Source organism: Phocoena phocoena, chromosome 12, assembly GCF_963924675.1.
Source record: "Phocoena phocoena chromosome 12, mPhoPho1.1, whole genome shotgun sequence".
Lineage (NCBI taxonomy): Eukaryota > Metazoa > Chordata > Mammalia > Artiodactyla > Phocoenidae > Phocoena > Phocoena phocoena.
In genome coordinates this window covers 19,160,810-19,183,829 of record NC_089230.1, presented here as the reverse complement: position 1 = coordinate 19,183,829, position 23,020 = coordinate 19,160,810, and the positions used below count along the sequence as shown (strand labels likewise).

Below are 23,020 nucleotides of genomic sequence, written 5' to 3'. Positions count from 1 at the left end.
TGAGAGATTGACTTAAAGTTCTTCTCTTTTTTCCCCTGCCAAAATAGTAGTCATCATTATAATAATAGTAATAATATAATAATATTAATAGTGAATACCTAGAAAGTGCTTAATAAACCAGTAAACACTTTAGCACTTACATATATTAATTCATTTGATCCTCAAGAGAGCCCTACAAGATAGTGTTACTTTTTTCATTTTACAGATTGGACAAAGAGAAGTAAATAACTTGAATAAAGTCCTATATCTAGAAAATAGTGGCATCATGATTCAAATTTGCACTATCTAGGTCCAAAAGTCTACCTTCTTAACTACTATGCTATTTTACCTATAAAGAACGTCCAACTTTTTCATTTTGTCATTGCTGAGATTTAATGATTCACTTAAATGTATTTCGTACTAGTTTTCAGGACCAATTGTAGTCTACTGCTTTCCTTCATTTGCCCTATCCAAAAATCTACTATTATATGTTGTTCTGATAAGTTACTCTGCCACTCCCATTTATTCTTGCCAGAAAATGGAATTATATTCATCAATGTCTAATACAGTACTTTGCTTACTACTACGAAAATATGTTGAGAATTACATTAAATAATTCGTTACCACGTCCTCTTATTTAGCAGCTTTCCAAACACACTACACAGTTTCAAAAAACAAATTTAAAAAATCTGTATATGTGTTATTGGATGCATGCTATTGCATGTTATTGGATCTTTGCTGAGTGGTATGTTGTAATACTTTCACTATTCAAGGCTTCCAACTACAGTCTGTTTACATTGTGCTATACTATATACTGCATACCCTTTACATTATCTGTATAACATATTTTCTATAGATATCATCTTCTTTTGTGATCTGTGTAGCTATTGCAGACATAGCTAGTGTTCTGACTCACATAACTAACACAAACAAATAAAAGAATGATTAAAAAAACACCTATACCATTAATTAGGGGACTAACAGATTAAATGAAAGGAGTCAATAAAGTGGTTTATTGATAATACAGTATGGGAAAAAGTAGCATCTTTTAAAAACAATACCTTCTCCAAGTTAGTTAGGTAAAGAAGCTGCCCAAGTTTTTTCTGAAGCTGTGATGTAGCAACAGCTTTATCATTTAGTAGTTTTATACGATTTTGTTCCACCTAAAAACAAAACAAAACAACTTCTTTATTCTAAGATGGTAACATCATATTAAACATGCACAATTCTTCTATTTTAATTCTTTCTTAAAAAGTGTCCTATTTTATGAAAACATATTTACATGTGAAAACTCAAATTTGCAAAAGAGATACTAGATAATATTAACATATTTCAAAAAATATATATATTTTACTGTATAGAAGACAAAATTCAAGGCAGAATTCTTTTAAATAAAAAGCTTCCCTATATACCTGAAGTAGGTTAAAAATCAACCAAAGGCTATTTGTGTATGATTTTTCAGTAATACATTTATGGGATAAAGAAAAATAAAATGGTATGCTACTTTGGCCATACAAATGAAGTGACTTTAAGAAATCCAGGGAAGAATTTCTCTGCTCCTCCTTTCTGTGTCCCCCACCCCCCGCCAGTAGAATATGGTAACAGAAAAAAAAAAAAGAGGAATTTGTTTTCACTTAAAACTTATTGAGAATTCTATTTTAAAAATGAAGTGAAATAGTATATAATGAATATTTCTAAGTTTTTCTAAGTTACAGTCTTCAAGCTTTATAGGAAAAAAAGATTTAAAAGATTAAAGGAATAAAAACAAATTCTAAAGAAAATAATATTTTTAATATGAAGAAAAAAGGTTGGTGGAGTTATTTTTTTAATTCTGAGATACAAAGAGGAATTTAACAGACGATAAGTTGTCAATATCTGTTCATCGTTAGCAAAGGAAAATAGTGCAAAATCAGTTCTTGGTTGTTCTTATGGAAGATTGTTTTAGTTCTGAAAAAGCTGAAGTAATAGGACATACGTCTAAAAACTGACCAAGAATATCTTTAGGTTTTGGCACGCAAAAGGTGCTCAAGAATAGATGAATATGCAACATGGAGAGAAACAAACAAACGTGCAAATGCACCCAAACAGTGAATGCTAAGCATGTATTAGACATGAAATTGCTCATCTCTGACCTACTACAAAAACAAACAACTTCATATGGCTCAAACGAAGAGCAGATATGAAACACTTACTTATTGAAGACATCACTGCCCTGACTCTATCCCTTCTATGGATCTTGGATTTTTGTGACATCTATTTTCTGTGTTCTTTTCTGTGATTCATTTGCAAATTACCTCATGTGGTTCAATGATATGAGGAACTGGTGGACTGGGCTTTGGCTCCCTAGGATCACGTACTCTTAGTCGTTCTGTAGCCATTGCAAGCTCATCAACAGCAGACACACGATTCCTCAGAGCCATCCAATATTCATGAAGCAACTGAAGGAACAGAAAAGACAGACAGTGGTAAAGCACATAATTAAAACTGGTTAAAACCATCAAGATGTCCCTTGGTCAAGAGTCTTCAGTGAGGTCTTAAATCATACACAGTGTTTTCATTACGGGTCTAAGGTACAAGCAATTCTTGGGCCATTTTTAGGATGAGGAAGTGGGTCTGAATAATCTCCACAGGACACTATAGTGTATTGCCTCTTCAGAATCTCAGGAACAGCATACCCCGAGATTTCTTGGTAGGACCAAAGATCTTTACAGATCAATACTAGACTGGTGGAATCTCTGCTTTATTTTTTAAAGAAATACTTTTTATTATAAAATATTTCACATTCTCAAAATAATATGTATATATGATAATGAGAATATTAAAGTATACAACTGAGTCCACATCATCCGAATTAGGAAAGAGAATAATGCCAGTTCCTTAGGAAGCCTGTGTTCCTTCTCAACTGCATCACTCTCTTGCCTCACACATTCTTCCTTCAACCCCCAACAATGGGGTAACCACTATTCTGAATTGGACTTACTATTCTGTACTTTTTGCTGGAGTTATACTAATCCATACATCCTTAATAATCCGGTTTTATATGTTTCTGAAATTTATAAAAATGCTATCAATCAGTATAAAACTTTTTGATCTGCTTTCTTCACTAACTAACATTATGCTTTGAGTTAGATCCTGATTGATGTGCGTAGCAGGAGCTCATTCATTTACACTGTTGTTAAAGGGTTTAGTCTGCAATGTTATGGAGAACAAATGAACAAAGATCTGGGTGAACTGCATGATAAGCACTCCTCTGACACAGACCATGTGGCTAAACTGAGCTCAAAGGAGGAACGCAGGGGCAAATGAACACTGTATATAGTATTGTTGCTTCCATGACTCGCTGTAATTAACTGTGTTAATGGGCTTTGGCTTTTAGAATAGTAATGTGAAAAGAAAAAAACTATTATGAACCAATGATTTTGATGCTATAGAAGTATCATTCTTCAGTCTATCAAATGTATGAATTGATATTATAGACAGCACAGTTTCTCTTTCTTGAGAGAAATTTTTATCCTGCTTTAGAAGGCAAAACTTTAGATTAAAAAAATAAAAGATATCAAATGGAATATAACATTATAAATAAAAAACCCACTTCTTTTATTTCCTCACCCATCTCACTTGCAAAGTAGGACAAGGGATTAAAAAAATCCACATATAGGGCTTCCCTGGTGGCGCAGTGGTTGAGAGTCCGCCTGCCGATGCAGGGGACACGGGTTCATGCCCCGGTCCGGGAAGATCCCACATGCCGCGGGGTGGCTGGGCCCGTGAGCCATGGCCGCTGAGCCTGCGTGTCCGGAGCCTGTGCTCCGCAACCAGAGAGGCCACAGTAGTGAGAGGCCCACGTACCGCAAAAAAAAAAAAAAAAAAATCCACATATAAAGAATAATTCAAAATTAATGAATTCTGGAATCTCAAACATGGAGTTATAATATAATGAAATTATTAAAGTATAAATATGAAGAGTCCCTTTGTGCATTATTAATTGCAATGGTTTCTAGTCTTGTATGTTGAGAAATGTTTACTATGTTCTCCAATCTTTAAGTTTGTTGATGTTTGGTTGTTATTCACAGAGCAAAAGAAAAAAACAAAAACGGAATCAAAGCCACACTCTGATTTCAGAGAACAGCAGTGTAAGACCAAGCTAAGACTAGAATAACACACTTTCAAGGAAAAACAAAAGGTTTCATATAAATTTCATTTTAGTAATGATTTTTAGTAATTTAATAAACAGAAACTTCTCATTTGTTCAGTATTATTATATTTATTATTCATCATTACAATCATTACATTTTAGGGAAAGATAAATTATGACACCTCAACTCTCTAAAGCAGATTTTTAAAAGCTGAAGAGAGAAAAAGGAAAGGAGCAACTAAAATTAATGTAAAGGAGGGGAGTTTTTTAATTTATTTTTTTGGTACGCGGGCCTCTCAATGTTGTGGCCTCTACCGTGTGGAGAACAGGCTCCAGATGCGCAGGCTCAGTGGCCATGGCTCACTGGCCCAGCCGCTCCGCGGCACATGGGATCTTCCCGGACCGGGGCACAAACTCGTGTACCCTGCATCGGCAGGCGTACTCTCAACCACTCTGCCACCAGGGAAGCCCAAGGAGGAGAATTCTTAATATGGGAAGGAAGTTTTAAATTACTGTTACCTTATATTCTTTCTTCCAAGCTTCAAAGAGATCCATTGAAGTACTTCCCTCATCAATGAATTCAACATCAAATCGATGTGATTTTGCAAACGATAGCAGAGCTTTCATGGATCGCTCTGTCTCACTTATTGCCCACAGACCCCGGTTGGTGGTAGGTATTCGATCATCCACCAGTCCTTCTTCATCTTCTATCATCTCCTCAAATATTGCAGTCTGGCCTTTGACTCTGAAGACATTTGAGAACAAAACCACAGTAATTACTGTCAGTGGGTAACAAGTACTATAAAAATGATATTGCCAGAGCTAATAGGAAAGCAAGGTCAAAAACAAAAATTTCATCAACATCTTTCAATGTCATGTCTACAAGATCATGCTTGCAAGTTTTTGGAAAAACCATACCAACTCTGAAAATGCTTGAGGTATCATACATTTGACAAGTGCCTTCTTGAGAGCAAACTGGCCTAATAAAAAATGGCTATAAATTCCAGGCTAAAATCTTGCTCTGAGAATTAAAATAATACAAAACACAAATTACCACCACTATCAACCATGCAAAAATAAAACAGAAAAATCACAAGATGACCTAAAAGTACAATCAGACTTACTCTCTTCTCAATTTCCATGTTTGTAAAATAGGAATAATTTTACTAAATGTACTCACTAAGCAGCTTAATCCCTAACACAAGGATGAAGACTTCAAATCTGTGTTGGAGAAAGTGTATTACTAAAAAGAGCTAACATTTTTATAGAACATTACCATGTATCAAACACTATGCTAGAGAAGAGACCTTCAAGATGGCGAAGAAGTAAGACGTGGAGATCACCCTCCTCCCCACAAATACATCAGAAATACACCTACATGTGGAACAACTCCTACAGAACACCTACTGAATGCTGGCAGAAGACCTCAGACTGCCCAAAAGTCAAGAAACTTCCCACGTACCTGGGTAGGGCGAAGGAAAAAAGACAAAAGAATAGGGACGGGACCTGCACCGCTGGGAGGGAGCTGTGAAGGAGGAAAAGTTTCCACACACTAGGAAGTGCCTTCACCGGCAGAGGCGGAGGGGTGGCGGGGTGGGGGGGAGCTGTGGAGCCACGGAGGACAGCGCAGCAACAGGGGTGCAGAGGGTAAAGCAGAGAGATTCCCGCACAGAGGATCGGTGCCGACCAGCACTCACCAGCCCGAGAGGCTTGTCTGCTAACCCACCGGGGTGGGTGGGGCTGGGAGCTGAGGCATGGACTTCGGCCGGAGCGCAGGGAGAGGACTGGGGTTGGCGGCGTGAACACAGCCTGAAGGGGGCTAATGTGCCACAGCTAGCTGGGAGGGAGTCCGGGAAAAAGTCTGGACCTGCCTAAGAGGCAAGAGACCGTTGTTCCAGGGTGCGTGAGGAGAGAGGATTCAGAGCACTGCCTAAACGAGCTCCAGAAACGGGCGCGAGCCACGGCTATGGCGCGGACACCAGAGATGGGCATGAGATGCTAAGGCTGCTGCTGCAGCCACCAAGAAGCCTGTGTGCAAGCACAGGTCATTCTCCACACCTCCCCTCCCGGGACCCTGTGCAGCCCGCCATTGCCACAGTCCCATGATCCAGGGACAACTACACCAGGAGAAAACATGGCGCACCTCAGGCTGTTGCAACATCACGCTGGCCTCTGCCAGCGCAGGCTTGCCCCACATCCGTACCCCTCCCTCTCCCCGGCCTGAGTGAGCCAGAGCCCCCAAATCAGCTGCTCCTTTAACCCCACCCTGTCTGAGCGAAGAACAGACACCCTCCGGCAACCTACACGCAGAGGCGGGGCCAAATCCAGAGCTGAACCCCAGGAGCTGTGAGAACAAAGAAGAGAAAGGGAAATCTCTCCCAGCAGCCTCAGGAGCAGCGGATTAAATCTCCACAATCAACTTGATGTACCCTGCATCTGTGGAATACCTGAATAGACAGCGAATCATCCCAAAATAGAGGTGGTGGACTTTGGGAGCAACTGTAGACTTGGGGTTTGCTTTCTGTATCTAATTTGTTTCTGGTTTTGTTTATCTGAGTTTAGTACTTAGAGTTTATTAACATTGGTAGATTTATTTATTGATTTGGTTGCTCTTTTCCTTTTTTTTAAAAATACAGATATATATATATATATTTTTGCTTTTTCTCTTTTTGTGAGTGTGTATGCGTATGCTTCTTTGTGTGATTCTGTCTGTAGAGCTTTGCTTTTATCATTTGTCCTAGGGTCCTGTCTGTCCTTAGTATAGTTTTTAGTGCTTGTTATAATTAGTGGACTTGGTTTTTGGTTTGGTTGCTCTCTTCTTTCTTTCTTTTTCCTTTTTTTTATGACTTTAAAATTTTTTTTATTTTTAATAATTAAAAAAATTTTTATTGTAATAACTTTAAAATTTTATTTTATCTTTTTCTTTCTTTCTTTCTTCCTCCTTCCTTCCGTCCTACCTCCCTCCATCTCTCCCTTCCTTTATTTCTTTCTTTCTTTTTTTCTCCCTTTCCTTCTTAGCCGTGTGGCTAACAGGGTCTTTGTGCTCCGGCCGGGTGTCAGGCCTGTGCCTGTGAGGTGGGAGAGCCGAATTCAGGACATTGGCCCACCAGAAACTTCACAGCTCCACGTAATATCAAATGGCAAAAGCACTCCCAGAGATCTCCATTTCAACGCTAAGACCCAGCTCCACTCAACGACCAGCAAGCTACACTGCTGGACACCCCAGGCCAAACAACTAGCAAGACAGGAACACAACCCCACCCATTAGCAGAGAGGCTGCCTAAAATCATAATAAGTCCACAGACACCCTGAAACACATCACCGGACGTGGTCCTGGCCACCAGAAAGAGAAGATCCTCATCCACCAGAACACAGGCACTAGTCCCCTCCACCAGGTAGCCTACACAACCCACTGAATCAACCTTAGCCACTGGGGGCAGACACCAAAAACAACAGGAACGACAAACCTGCAGCCTGCAAAAAGGAGACCACAAACACAGTAAGTGAAGCAAAATGAGAAGAGAGAGAAACACACAGAAGATGAAGGAGCAAGGTAAAAACGCACCAGACCAAATAAATGAAGAGGAAATAGGCAGGCTACCTGAAAAAGAATTCAGAGTAATGATAATAAAGATGATCCAAAATCTTGGAAATAGAATGAGAAAATACAAGAAACATTTAACAAGGACCTAAAAGAACTAAAGAGCAAACAATGATGAACAACACAATAAATGAAATTAAAGATTCTATAGAAGGAATCAATAGCAGAATAACGGAGGTAGAAGAACGGATAAGTGACCTGGAAGATAAAATAGTGGAAATAACTACTGCACAGCAGAATAAAGGAAAAAGAATGAAAAAAATTGAGGACAGTCTTAGAGACCTCTGGGACAACATTAAATGCACCAACATTCGAATAATATGGGTCCCAGAAGAAGAAGAGAAAAGAAAGGGACTGAGAAAATATCTGAAGAGATTATAGTTGAAAACTTCCCTAATATGGGAAAGGAAATAATCAAGTCCAGGAAGCGTAGAGAGTCCCATACAGGATAAATCCAAGGAGAAACACGTCAAGACACATAGTAATCAAACTATCAAAAATTAAAAACAACAAAAAAAAATATTAAAAGCAGCAAGGGAAAAACAACAAATAACATACAAGGGAATCCCCATAAAGTTAAAAGCTGATCTTTCAGCAGAAATTCTGTAAGAGAGAAGGGAGTGGCAGGACATATTTAAAGTGATGAAAGGAAAAAACCTACAACCAAGATTACTCTACCCAGAAAGGACCTCATTCAGATTCGACAGAGAAATTAAAACCTTTACAGACAAGCAAAAGCTAAGAGAATTCAGCATCACCAAACTAGTTTTACAAGAAATGCTAAATGAACTTCTCTAGTCAGGAAACATGAGACAAGAAAAAGACCTACAATAATAAACCCAAAACTATTAAGAAAATGATAATAGGAACATACATATCAATAACTACCTTAAATGTAAATGGATTAAATGCTCCAATCAAAAGACACAGACTGGCTGAATGGATATAAAAACAAGACCCGTATATATGCTGTCTACTAGAAAGCCGCTTCAGACCTAGGGACACATACAGACTGAAAGTGAGGCGATGGAAAAAGATATTCCATGCAATTGGAAATCAAAAGAAAGCTGGAGCAGCAATTCTCATAGCAGATAAAACAGACTTAAAAATAAAGACTATTACAAGAGACAAAGAAGGACACTACATAACGATCAAGAGATCAATCCAAGAGGAAGATATAACAATTGTAAATGTTTATGCACCCAACATAGGAGCACCTCAATATATAAGGTAAACGCTAACAGCCATAAAAGGGGAAGTTGACAGTAACATAATCATAGTAGGAGACTTTAATATCCCACTTTCACCAATGGACAGATCATCCAAAATGAAAATAAATAAGGAAACACAAACTTTAAATGATGCATTAAACAAGATGGACTTAATTGATATTTACAGGACATTCCATCCAAAACAACAGAATACACTGTCTTCTCAAGTGCTCATGGAACATTCTCCAGGATAGACCATATCTTGGGTCACAAATCAAGCCTTGGTAAACTTAAGAAAACTAAAATCGTATCAAGTATCTTTTCCAACCACAACTCTATGAGGCTAGATATCAATTAGAAGACAAAATCTGTAAAAAATAAAAACACGTGGAGGCTAAACAATACACTACTAAATAAGCAAGAGATCACTGAAGAAATCAAAGAGAAAATAAAAAAATACCTAGAAAGAAATGACAATAAAAACACGATGACCCAAAACCTATGGGATGCAGCAAAAGTAGTTCCTAGAGGCAAGCTTAGAGCGATACAATCCTACCTCAAGAAACAAGAAACATCTCAAATAAATAACCTAACCATACACCTATAGCAATTAGAGAAAGAACAAAAAAACCCCAAAGTTAGTAGAAGGAAAGAAATCATAAAGATCAGATAAGAAATAAATGGAAAAGAAATGAAGGAAACAATAGCAAAGATCAATAAAACGAAAAGCTGGTTCTTTGAGAAGATATACAAAATTGATAAACCTTTAGCCAGACTCATCAAGAAAAAAAGGGAGAAGACTCAAATCAATAGAATTAGAAATGAAAAAGGAGAAGTAATAACTGACACTGCAGAAATAAAAAGGATCATGAGAGATTACTACAAGCAACTATATGCCAATAAAATGGACAACCTGGAAGAAATGGGCGAATTCTTAGAAAAGCACAACCTTCCGAGACTGAACCAGGAAGAATTAGAAAACATAAACAGACCAATCACAAGCACTGAAATTGAAACTGTGATTAAAAATCTTCCAACAAACAAAAGCCCAGGACCAGATGGCTTCACAGGTGAATTCTATCAAACATCTAGAGAGGAGCTACCACCTATCCTTCTTGAGTCTTCCAAAATATAGCAGAGGGAGGAACACTCCCAAACTCATTCTACGAGGCCACCATCACCCTGATACCAAAACCAGACAGAGATGTCACAAGGAAAGAAAACTACGGGCCAATATCACTGATGAACATTGATGCAAAAATTCTCAATCAAATACTAACAAACAGAATCCAATAGCACATTAAAAGGATCATACACCATGATCAAGTGGGGTTTATCCCAGGAATGCAAGGATTCTTCAATATATGCAAATGAATCAATGTGATACACCATATTAACAAACTGAAGAAAAAAAACCATATGATGATCTCAATAGATGCAGAAAAAGCTTTTGACAAAATGCAATGAACATTTACGATAAAAACCCTCCAGAAAGCAGGCAGAGAGGGAACTTACCTCAACATAATAAAGGCCATATATGACAAACCCACAGCAAACATCGTGCTCAATGGTGAAAAACTGAAACTATTTCCACTAAGATCAGGAACAAGACAAGGTGCCCACTCTCACCACTATTATTCAACATTGTTTTGGAAGTTTTAGCCACAGCAATCAGAGAAGAAAAAGAAATAAAAGGAATCTAAATTGGAAAAGAAGAAGTAAAGCTGTCACTGTTTGCAGATGACATGATATTATACATAGATAATCCTAAAGATGCTACCAGAGAACTACTAGAGCTAATAAATGAATTTGGTAAAGTAACAGGGTACAAAATTAATGCACAGAAATCTCTTGCATTCCTATACACTAATGATGAAAAATCTGAAAGAGAAATTAAGGAAACACTCCCATTTACCATTGCAACAAAAAGGATAAAATACCTAGGCATAAACCTACCTTAGGAGACAAAAGACCTGTATGCAGAAAACTACAGGACACTGCTGAAAGAAATTATAGATGATACAAATAGATGGAGAGATATACCATGTTCTTGGATGGGAAGAATCAACATTGTGAAAATGACTCTACTACGCAAAGCAATCTACAGATTCAATGCAATCCCTATCAAACTACCACTGGCATTTTTCAGAGAACTAGAACAAAAAATTTCACAAATTTGTATGGAAACAGAAAAGACCCCAAAAGGCCAAAGCAATCTTGAGAAAGAAAAACAGAGTTGGAGGAATCAGGCTACCTGACTTTAGACTATACTACAAAGCTGCAGTAATCAAGACAGTATGGTACTGGCACAGAAAAAGAAATATAGATCAATGGAAAATGATAGAAAGCCCAGAGATAAACCCATGCACATATGGTTACCTTATTTTTGATAAAGGGGGCAAGGATATACAATGGAGAAAAGACAGCCTCTTCAATAAGTGGTGTTGGGAAAACTGGACAGCTACATGTAAAATGAAATTAGAACACTCCCTAACACCATACACAAAAATAAACTCAAAATGGATTAAAGAACTGAATGTAAGGCCAGACACTATAAAACTCTTAGAGGAAAACATAGGCACAACACTCTATGACATAAATCACAGCAAGATCCTTTTTGACCCACCTCTTAGAGAAATGGAAAAAACAAAAATAAACAAATGGCACCTATTTAAAAGCTTTTGCACAGCAAAGGAAACCATAAACAAGATGAAAAGACAACCCTCAGAATGGGAGAAAATATTTGTAAATGAAGCAACTGACAAAGGATTAATCTACAAAATTTACAAGCAGCTCATGCAGCTCAATATGAAAAAACAATGAACCCAATCCAAAAATGGGCAGAAGACCTAAATAGACATTTCTCCAAAGAACATATACAGATTGCCAGCAAACACATGAAAGGATACTCAACATCACTAATCATTAGAGAAATGCAAATCAAAACTACAATGAGGTATCACCTCACACCAGTCAGCATGGCCATCATCAAAAAATCTACAAACAATAAATGCTGGAGAGGATGTGGAGAAAAGGGAACCCTCTTGCACTGTTGGTGGGAATGTAAATTGATACAGCCACTACGGAGAACAGTATGGAGGTTCCTTAAAAAACTAAAAATAGAACTAACATAAGGCCCAGCATTCCCACTACTGGGCATATACCCTGAGAAAACCATAATTCAAAAAGAGTCAAGTACCACAATGTTCACTGCAGCTTTATTTAAAAGAGCCAGGACATGGAAGCAAACTAAGTGTCCATCGACAGATGAATGGATAAAGAAGATGTGGCACATGTATACAATGGAATATTACTCAGCCATAAAAAGAAGTGAAATTGAGTTATTTGTAGTGAGGTGGATGGACCTAGAGTCTGTTATACAGAGTGAAGTAAGTCAGAAAGAGAAAAATAAATACTGTATGCTAACACATATTTATGGAATCTAAAAAAAAAAAAAAAGGTTCTGAAGAACCTAGGGACAGGACAGGAATAAAGACGCAGATGTAGAGAATGGACTTGAGGAGATGGGGCGGGGGAACGGTAAGCTGGTATGAAGTGAGAGAGTGGCATGGAGATATATGCACTACCAAATGTACAACAGATAGCTAGTGGGAAGCAGCTGCATAGCACAGGGAGATCAGCTTGGTGCTTTTTGACCACCTAGTGGGTTGGGATAGGGAGGGTGGGAGGGATACACAAGAGGGAGGAAATATGGGGATATATGTATACATATAGCTGATTCAGTTTGTTATACAGCAGAAACTAACACAACATTGTAAAGCAATTATACTCCAATAAAGATGTTAATTAAAAAAACAAAAAAAACCCTGAAAAAACCCCACTATGCTAAGTAATTATATACCTTTTCTTATTTAATATACATAAAAAAAACTCAGTGAGGTGTTATTATCTTCATTTCACAAATGAGGATCCTGAGGCTTAGAGAAGTAATTTGTGCATAGTAGTGAGCAGGGACCTGAGGTCATATCTGTTGGACTGCACAGTCTGTGTACTCCCATAAACTGTCCCTTAAGCACATATTACCACACGACAGGAGCATTTGGGGGTAAACGTCAGCACAGGTGAAACTGAGCATGTTAAATGGGCAAATGCTAAAGTTTAGTAAACTGACTGGATAAGAGAAAAAAATATAAGAAATGTTATTGTGAGGAAAATGTAGTTGTATAAATTAAAATACCAAGTCTTGTAAAATGTTTCATTTTCCTGATGGGAAATAATCAATCAGAGAACTTACGTGTGAGAAAATAACTTCGATTCATACTCTGTGAACAATTCATCAGCCTTACAAAAGACACAGCTGGAAAAGAAGAAATTATCAGAGAAATATTCACAAACATAACTGCAATCAGGTAATTTCTAAAAGAGGCTTAGTATTTTATACTTCACATTTTCTTTACAACAAATATGCCATTTTAGAAAAAAAAATACGTGGTCCTCAGGTATGTGTTCCTAGAGAGGTTTTTTTTTAAAGTTCGATTAATAATACATCTCTACTTCTGTCTGAATTCAAATGAAAAATGTTTTATTATGTGAGCCAGTGTTTCTTCTCTCAGGAGAAATCTAGCTCAGTGGAACGATGCCATTCGTTGGATGATTTCTCCTATTACCTACCAATTGAGAGGAAGCCTGGTTGGCCGGAGGTGGCAGATTGTTGCAGACTCAATAACATGACGAGATGGAGGTCCCTCCAGATTTTTTACAGCGTCTCTTACTTGCTTCTGGAACTTACTTAGCTCTTCCATATGTGTTGTAAGTAAGAACTGAAGACCTCTGCAGTCATGGAACCTGATTCCCATCACCAGCACCACACACACAGCAAAGAAAAGAACAGTAGGTCAATTTCCTAAAAATTCAAGAAGTGGTTGGCAAAGTGTTAAAGAAACTGCAACATTTTACCTAGTCACACCTGAATGAGTTTACAGGAGTGTATTCAATTGGTATCTACTAGTAAACAAAGAATAATAACATTGGGTTGTCTACTACAAAAGATAACAAAAACATCTTATAGTGCCTGCCCTCAGAAACGAAAAACAATATGTAAAATCTGAAAAACAATATGTAAAATCTATGTCCCTGTGTCTGATGTCTTTGAAAGATCAGGATTGCCACAGTCTTTCTTTGTAATACTGATTGACTACAGGTGTTCTCCTGACACCCGTGCTCTACATAGAGGTGACCTGTAGGATGAAAAGTAGAGACAGAAAGCTGAGAAGAAAGGAGAAAAGTAACCAAGAATTATATTACAAGGAACTTATACATATACACATATATTTTTATGAAGCATGTACTAAATGCCAGGCACTTTGCCAAGCACTTTTCCTGTATAACCTCAATAGATACCCAACTGTGCACATGTAATAGATGAAGATTAATGAATTAAAGTAATTTAAGTAAAGATACAAAGTTATTATGTGGCAGCCACGGGCTAGGAGTTAAACCCAAACACAATGCTCTTAACCATTCTGATAAACTATAAATGAAATGGGTCAAGAAAAAAAATGTATGGATGTGTGTGTATGGGTTTTTGAAAGGAAAACGAAAGCCTAGAATAATAAGAAATTAAAAAACAAAAAATATAAACAAGACTTGTTTGCTTTTTAAGTTAAGAGTATATCCTTCTTCCTAAAATGCCATATGCCATTCTCTCCAAATTGTTCAAAAGAGCCCACTTTCCTTCCTAAAAGGCTTTCCCAATATTTCACAACACTAATCTATGTTTCTTTCTGTTCATGGAGTTTATTAACAACATTATTCATTTTCGTACTTTGTTTAGTTTTTATACATACTCACATTTCTCAAATTATTTACGATTCTTGTCTTCTCATTAAGCTAACTTTAAGAAGGTAAGAATTAGATTATACCCCTTTTTCAAAAACATATATAATAGGCATAGAATAGCTGCTCAGGAATTTCTAAAAAAATTTACTTAGAGATACTTAAAATTAGGTTAGGTATCAATACTATTCACAAAAAGAAAACACAGTTTTTTATTTGTAATTTATTACTAATTTAAACTGCTCTTCGAAAATTAACATTGAACCAATGGGAAGAAGTGGCTTTGGAAAAGTTCTCTCCACTAACTCAGGTCTGAGCATGTGAGTAAGGGCTGAAAAATATCACAGATCAGCATTTAACATGTCTTTGCCATGTTCTCTCTTGCAGGTCCTTTAAATGAAAGAGAAGAAAACATAGTAATAGAAGGTAACTCTTAGACACCATAATGGTAGGTACTATTTTAAGTAAGCACTTTACAAATATTAATTTACTAATCCTCACTACAATGCTGTGTGGTTTTATAGATGAAGAAACTAAGGCAGAGAGAGCTTATACAACTTTCCCAAGTTCAAAGAGCTGACAAGTGGTGGCACTGAGGTATGAACACAGGCAGTCTGTCTTGAGAACCTACTTGCGCTCTTAATCACCAAGCTACATAGTGTTCCCCAAGAATCATTAACAAGCAAACATAAGTAGTTTGGTGTCTGAGATATATCTCATTAAAAAACACAGCAGCAGTGTTAAGATGATCTCTGAATACATGTAATATAAAAAAAATTAACTTTAAAAATGTGTTTTCTTACTTTCTATTTATGTCTAATGTTTTTTAAAAGCATGTTTGTATAATGAATTATACATTTTATGTTTCCTGTTGGTCCTTTTACAGACCTGGGACCTCAAAACATTTAATAGGGGATATATTCTAACATGAGGATTTACAACTTTTAAAAGTAGTTTCTAAGAAAAAAAAAAGGAGTTTTTGTGTGATTTAAGAAAAACAAGTTCAAGATATTTTAAAATATTTTCCTTTATCAGCTGATGCCACAATGCTGGCAGAACACATTATTAGGACATAGCTTTAAAACTGGATAAGATAAATTCATGACATAAATGACAACTTATCCTGGAACAGTGATTCTTGGGCTTAACATGGAAAAAGGGAGTGCACTCAAAAGCATAATATACTGCATATACTTCAGAAATGAGAAGCTTATCACGTTCTGAATGGTGAAAAAGATGATTACATTAAGGTACATCCAAGTTAATAATGACACATAGAAAATGTAGCATATTTTCTAGGGTGTTAGCAGACACCTGAATAAGTTTTTAGAAGAGCAAATGAAAACACTTTAAAACATTTCAAAGATATTCTTATACTGAATTTTTCACTGAAAACCAACTTTAATCCCAGGGCTGACATTATACTGAGATATGATCTGAGAAGCCATAAAGATCCTCCTCTCTGTCCCCCTCCCGAGAGTCAACAGTTCTGCCGCAACACCTAAGTTCCCCACATTAGACAGACGTTCCTTTGCGTTAAACCACTGAAGGTACTTTTGATAGGGTATATTTGTTCTCTGGGAAGAATTATTCACCATTCTTATTTCAAGAGGAATAACCCAACTTATCTATCTTGAAGAATGGTGATTGTTGCTGAGAAGAAAGATGGGGAAGACAAAGCAGACTCTACAGTATAAAACCTGGGCCACTGTGGCACTATAAGCTTAGCCCTTAGGGAATGAATGACATAGGGAAATATGAATGCCTTACCCCAAGGGAAAAATTCTCCTAAACAAAGTCTGTTTCAAAACTTTGCTTAAAGAGCTGGCTTTAAGCAACTTTGTCCAACAAAGATACAAAGAAAATACTTTAAGCAGATTAAAAAATAGAAAAAAAAAGCACTGAAAAGAGAACAGTTACAAATGACTAATATACAGAGCATACCTCATATTTTGGTCTGAAATATATGCCACAATAGGTAAAATGTAGATGTTCATAACCACAATATGTTATGACTTTTAATTGTAACTCTTAATACCAAATGATCTGAACATTTGGGGTGACTACTCATATAACTATTCTGTTTTGTGCTATTTTCTTACTTCTCTGACATAGAAAGCTTGCCAGTTTGTTGCTTGTAGTTGCTGGTTATTTCATTTCGCACTCTTTGAACAAGTTCCTCTTCAATACCAAATTCCATTGCTCTGTGTATCACATTCAGCCACCAAGGAGAATTAGAATAAATCTGTAAACAAGACAACAGCTGATCAATTAATGTCTTTTTAGTACTCACAACATTTCTATCACTGGAAAGAGTTCTGTGAAAAATTAAAAGGGAGCAATGAATGCAACTCTCAAGGGAATCACAGTAATGGGGAGACAAGTATACATGTTGTATATACAACGAATAAGTACAACTTCTGCATATATAAGTAAATAGAACACCTATTCCATGATTACTCTGAAAGAGTGAGAATTTATTTACATATATTTATAACAAAGCTGTGCTAAAAGAAAATACCTAAAACAAAATAAAAATTCAGTATTCACTCTATATATCTGAAAAGGTAACAGATTTCTTTCTCAGCATAATAAAGTCATAATGCTTATCCTCAACTAACTGAACTAGATTCTACTCAATGAATAATCTTTGATAACTAATAAAATTATATGCTTGAATACTAAATAATTAATGAATTAGGAAGAATAAAATGTGGAGTAACTGGTTAAAATCAAAAAGTAAAAGTATTTTGTGTAGCCTTCTCCTTAAACTTTGCTACTGATTTCATGAAAGAGGAATTTTAGAAATAACAAATGGCACATATTTCATAAGGAAAATACTTATGGTTCTCATATTCTAACATCTTAAAAGAAAAGGTTTTGGAAACATGCACATCTAAGATCAAAAGAAGGTTATGGAAGTCTTCATTTTCTTCAAAAGACAACTTGTTATATACCGAAGGTAAGAGGAAACCCCATTACACCTTAAAAGAAATGAAAGAGAATAACCTCAAAATAGGTGATTTATCTATGTGTCTGTTCATCCAATCAATAAACACTGCTAACAGCAAATAAGTTTTTATTGTGGCTCAGGTACTGTACTAGGTGCTAAAAATTCCAAGATGAATAAGAAAGTTCAAGTTTCTCCCCAGAGCAGAACAAAAACCAAAATGTTATGTGGAGAAAAACATAAGGAAAGTCACATTGGTGGCCATACCTTTCTCTGGAGGTCACGTACGGTCTGCTGCACTGGCAGCAAAGCTTGTTGTGCTTCAGCAACCTCTGTATTACACTTGCTCATATAATGCTCTCGCAGCTGTTTGGCCTGTGTTGAAACAGGAAACAAGTATAAACTTTCATTTCAGGTCAAGAAAATAATTTAGTATGATGTTTCCAGAACAGTGTACTTTATTTATTTAATCTATTTAACTCAACTTAAGCATTAAACTCTACAAGTATACTGTAGAGAACATAAAAGCCACGCTAGAGGGCTTCCCTGGTGGCGCGGTGGTTGAGAGTCCGCCTGCCGATGCAGGGGACACGGATTCGTGCCCCGGTCCGGGAAGATCCCTCATGCTGTGGAGCGGCTGGGCCCGTGAGCTATGGCTGCTGAGCCTGCGCGTCCGGAGCCTGTGCTCCGCAACGGGAGACGCCACAACAGGGAGAGGCCCACGTACCACAAAAAAAAAAAAAAAAAAAAAGCCATGCTAGAAATTCATAAGATGTATATTGAAGAGATTTTACCTGTAAGCCACCTTGACTTACATTTACCTGTCAGTCACATAATTTAAGAAATTCCAAGGATTTGCTCCCCAAGTTTCTAATTTTTTAATTTTAAAAAATGGGAGGGGAAAGAACAGTAGTATTTCAAACTATAAGGCAAAACAAGAATACATTTTAGAATTTCTTGTCTGATTCATTTATTATCATTTCTTGGAATTACTTCAGTTTAGAAATAATACTTTGGGTTTTAGGACTGAATTGTGTTTCTCAAAATCTATGATGAAGTCCTAACCCCCAACGTGACTATATTTGGAGATACGGCCTTTAAGAAAGTAATTAAATGAGTAAATGTAGATAAATGAGATAAGGGTGGAACCCTAATCCTATATGACTGGTGTCCTTAAAAGGAAAGAGAGACACACCAGGGATGCAAGTACATAGAGAAAAGGCCACATGAGGACACAGTGAGAAGGCAGCCATCTACAAGCCAAGGAGAGAGTCCTCAGGAGAAACCAACACTGCTGACACCTTGATCTTAGACTGCCAGCCTCCAGAACTGTGAGAAATACATTTTTTTTAAATTAAAATAAATTTTATTCAATTTATTTAAATTAAAAAACCCAGTAGGTTACCCATTTCTCCCACACCCAAGCCCTACCTCTTTCAACCACCAGTCTGTTCTCTGTATCTATGAGCATGTTTTTTTTCTTTTTTTCTTTTTTTTGGGATTCCTCATATAAGAGAAATCATACAGTATTTGTCTTTGTCTGACTTATTTTGCTTAGCATATAATACCCTCAAGGTACATCCATGTTGTCGCAAATGGCAATATTTCATTCCTTTTTATGGCTAAACAATATTCCATCATATATGTATACAACATCTTCTTTATCAATGGACACTTAGGTTGTTTTCATATATTGGCTATTGTAAATAATGCTTCAATGAACATAAGGGTGCATATATCTTTTCAAGTTAGTTTTTTTGTTTGTTTGTTTTCTTCAGATAAATACCCAGTAGTGGAATTGCTGGGTCATATTATAGTCCTATTTTTAAATTTTTGAGGAACCTCCATACTATTTTCCATAGTGGCTGCAGCAATTTATATTCCCATCAACAGTGCACAAGGGTTCCCTTTTCTCTCATCCTCACCAACATCTTTTATATCTTGTCTTTTTGATAATAGCCACTCTAACAGGTATGAAGTGATATCTCATTGTGGTTTTGATTTGCGTTTCCCTAATGATTAATGATGTTGAGCATTTTTTCATGTGCCTGTTGGCTATCTGTATGTCTTCTTTGGAAAAATGTCTATTCAGATCCTCTGCCTATTTATTTTTTCTTTTTTAAAAATGTATTTATTTATTTCGACTGTGCTGGGTCTTAGCTGCAGCATGCAGGACCTTCACTGCAGCATACAGGATCTTCACTGCAGCATGTGGGATCTTTAGTTGTGGTATGTGGCCTTTTTAGTCTTAGTTGCGGCATGCGGGCTTCTTAGTTGCAGCATGCAGACTTCTTAGTTGTGGCATGCGGACTTCTTAGTTGCAGCATTCATGCGGGATCTAGTTTCCTGACCAGGGATTGAACCTGGGCCCCCTGCATTGGGAGTATGGAGTCTTACCCACTGGACCACCAGGGAAGTCCCTCTCTGCCTATTTTCTATCACCTAATAAGGGGTTAATATCTAAATCCCTGATAAGGGGTTAGTATCTAAAATATATAAATAGCACATACAACTAAATATCAAAAAAACAAACAACCCAATCAAAAAATGGGCAGAATACCTGAAAAGACATTTTCCCAAAGAAGACATAGAGATGGCTATGAAAAGGCACATAAAAAGATGTTCAACACTGCTAATTATTTGAGAAATGCAAATCATAACAATAATGAGGTATTACCTCACACATGTCAGAATGGCTATCATCAAAAAGTTTACAAATAACAAGTGTTGGGGATAATGTGGAGAAAAGGGAACCCCTGCATACTGTTGTTGGGAATGTAAATTGGTGCAGCTACTAAGGAAAACAGTATGAAGGTTCCTCAAAAAACTAAATATAAACTACCATATGACCCAGCAATTCCAGTCCTGGGTATATAGCTGGAAAAAAAATGAAAACACTAGTTCAAAAAGATACATGAACCCCAATGTTCATAGCAGCACTATTTACAATAGCCAAGACATGGAAACAACTCAAGTGCCCATCAACAGATGAATGGATAAAGAAGTTGTATATATTTACAATGGAATATTATTCAGCCATAAGCAAAAAATGAAATTCTGCCATTTGCAGCAACATGGATGGACCCAGAATATTATGCTTAGTGAACGGGTCAGAAAGAGAAAGACAAATAACATATCACTTATATGTGGAATCTAAAAAATAAAACAAATAAATGTATGTGTAAAACAGAAACAGACTCACAGATGTAGAAAACAAAATAGTTGTTACCAAAGGGGAAAGGGAAGTGGGGAGGGACAAATTAAGGGTATGGAATTAAAAGATACAAACTACTATGTATAAAATAGATAAGCAGCAAGGATATATTGTATAGCAGTGGGAATTATATCTATTATCTTATAATAACTTATAATGGAGTATAACCTACAAAAATACTGAATCACTATGCTGTATACCTGAAACTAATATAATAAATCAACTATACTTCAATTAAAACAAGAGAGACTGTCCTTTCCCCATTGTCTAATCTTGGTTCCTTTTTTGTAAATTAACTGACCATATATGGGTGGCTTTATTTCCGGGTTCTCTCTATTCTGTCCCATTGATCTATGTGTATGCTTTTATGTCAACACCATACTGTTTTAATTACTATAGCTTTACAATATAGTTTCAAATCAGGGTGCATAATGCCTGCAGTTTTGTTCTTAATCTTAAGATTGCTTTGGCTATTTGGGATGTTTTCTAGTTCCATACAAATCTTTGGATTGTTTATTCTATTTCTGTGAAAAATACCATTGGAATTTTAATAGGGATTACATTGAACCTGTATATTGTTTTGGGTAGCGTGGACATTTTAACAATATTAATTCTTCCAGTTCATGAGTGTGAGAAATAAAATTCCTGTTGTTTAAGCCAGTCTGTGGCATTTTGTTATAGAAACCATAAAAGACTAATACAAAAAGGATTTAAAAATTGTTCCTCTTTCAACTTTTCAAGACAAGTAGGATCATGTTATTTGAAAGTAACAGAAGTACTGAAAAATTTTATTCTTATAAGTTACCATTAGGAAAAAGGAAAATTCTTCACTTTCGTCCATTTAACTGAAATACTTAACTGACTCTTGAAACTATTTTAAGAAATATCAATTAGATGGAGCATGAAGTCTGAAAAAAAATTCTTTTATAGACAGAATGAAAAAATAATAATTACCTCTTCCTCAAGTCTGCCATCTCTCAGGGTAGGAGGTATCCCTGGGTGCTTGGCTATCAACAATTCCATCAAGTTATGGGTAGCATGAAGTCTCTGTAAAACACAGAAAAGGCAACAATTATGACAGCCAATGCAGTGAACTCTAAGGGGAGAACCTACTATTATTAAGGCATACAGAACACTAACACCACATTTAAGATTTAATCACCGAATTCTTTTCCTTTAAAACAATTTGAATACCAACTTTCTCTGAGTCAGTTTTATAGTAATTATCTTAACTCATAATGACATAAATTTCTAATTAAAAAGATACAGTTTCATGAAACATGTGTATGTATTTAACAGAGTATGTAATATAGGTATATTTCTTCTCTTATACATGCACTTGTCTATATGGGGAAATATGAGTATGCCAAGTAAGTCCAGTAAAGTAGAAAAGTTGACTGCACAGACTAGATTCCTCTTCTCCTGGGAAATGAGTGTGGATGAGCCTAGCAATTATATTATGATATAAACAAAGATAATGAAATACATTAGAAAACAGGGCTGTGACCTGGATCTGTTGAACTTAAGGGCTGAAAAGCGGAGGAGCTAGAGGTGAAGATGGTGTAGAATAAAGGAGAAAACTCCATCTTAAATCTCTGTATTAAATATAAGCCACGCATCTCACTGTGGTATTGAGTCTGCGACTGGTTTGACGCTCCCTCTGGAGTAAAGGGCTATGAGAAAAAATAAAGTGAATGTAGTTTCTATCTAATTTGAGTCTCTATTTGAGAAGACAACTAAAGGCTAAAGGATGATGGGAAAGGAGTCTTTCTGGTAAGGTCTGATTTGGTGTCAGTGATTTCAGACTATAAGGGTTTACTCTGGCCGTGGTACAGATCTTTGTAGAGTTAATCTTTGAAGAGCTACCTCAAATGTCTTAGGTCTTTTCATCATGCTTTCATAGATAACATAATCAGTAACACTATCAGATTTCTTTTCTTTTTTTTTTTTTTGCAGTACGCAGGGCTCTCTCTGTTGTGGCCTCTCCCGTTGCGGAGCACAGCCTCCGGACATGCAGGCTCAGCGGCTATGGCTCATGGACCCAGCCGCTCCGCTCATGGGCCAGCCACTCCGCGGCATGTGGGATCCTCCCGGACCGGGGCACGAACCCGTGTCCTCTGCATCGGCAGGCAGACTC

The 23,020-nt window shown here is 36.6% G+C and overlaps 1 protein-coding gene across 2 annotated transcripts in view; it reads right to left on the bottom strand.

Annotated features, from left to right (window-relative positions):
* Positions 1 to 23,020, bottom strand: part of SHPRH (SNF2 histone linker PHD RING helicase) — a 71,973-nt gene that overhangs the window by 23,612 nt on the left and 25,341 nt on the right. For both annotated transcript variants that reach the window (XM_065888591.1, XM_065888592.1), the window contains 8 exons: positions 21,838 to 21,930; positions 17,937 to 18,044; positions 16,822 to 16,964; positions 13,556 to 13,729; positions 13,179 to 13,241; positions 4,631 to 4,856; positions 2,274 to 2,417; positions 1,041 to 1,142 (listed from right to left, as the gene is read on the bottom strand). In XM_065888591.1, the coding sequence (XP_065744663.1) occupies positions 1,041 to 1,142; positions 2,274 to 2,417; positions 4,631 to 4,856; positions 13,179 to 13,241; positions 13,556 to 13,729; positions 16,822 to 16,964; positions 17,937 to 18,044; positions 21,838 to 21,930 (1,053 nt within the window). The remainder of the gene's footprint in view (positions 1 to 1,040; positions 1,143 to 2,273; positions 2,418 to 4,630; positions 4,857 to 13,178; positions 13,242 to 13,555; positions 13,730 to 16,821; positions 16,965 to 17,936; positions 18,045 to 21,837; positions 21,931 to 23,020) is intronic.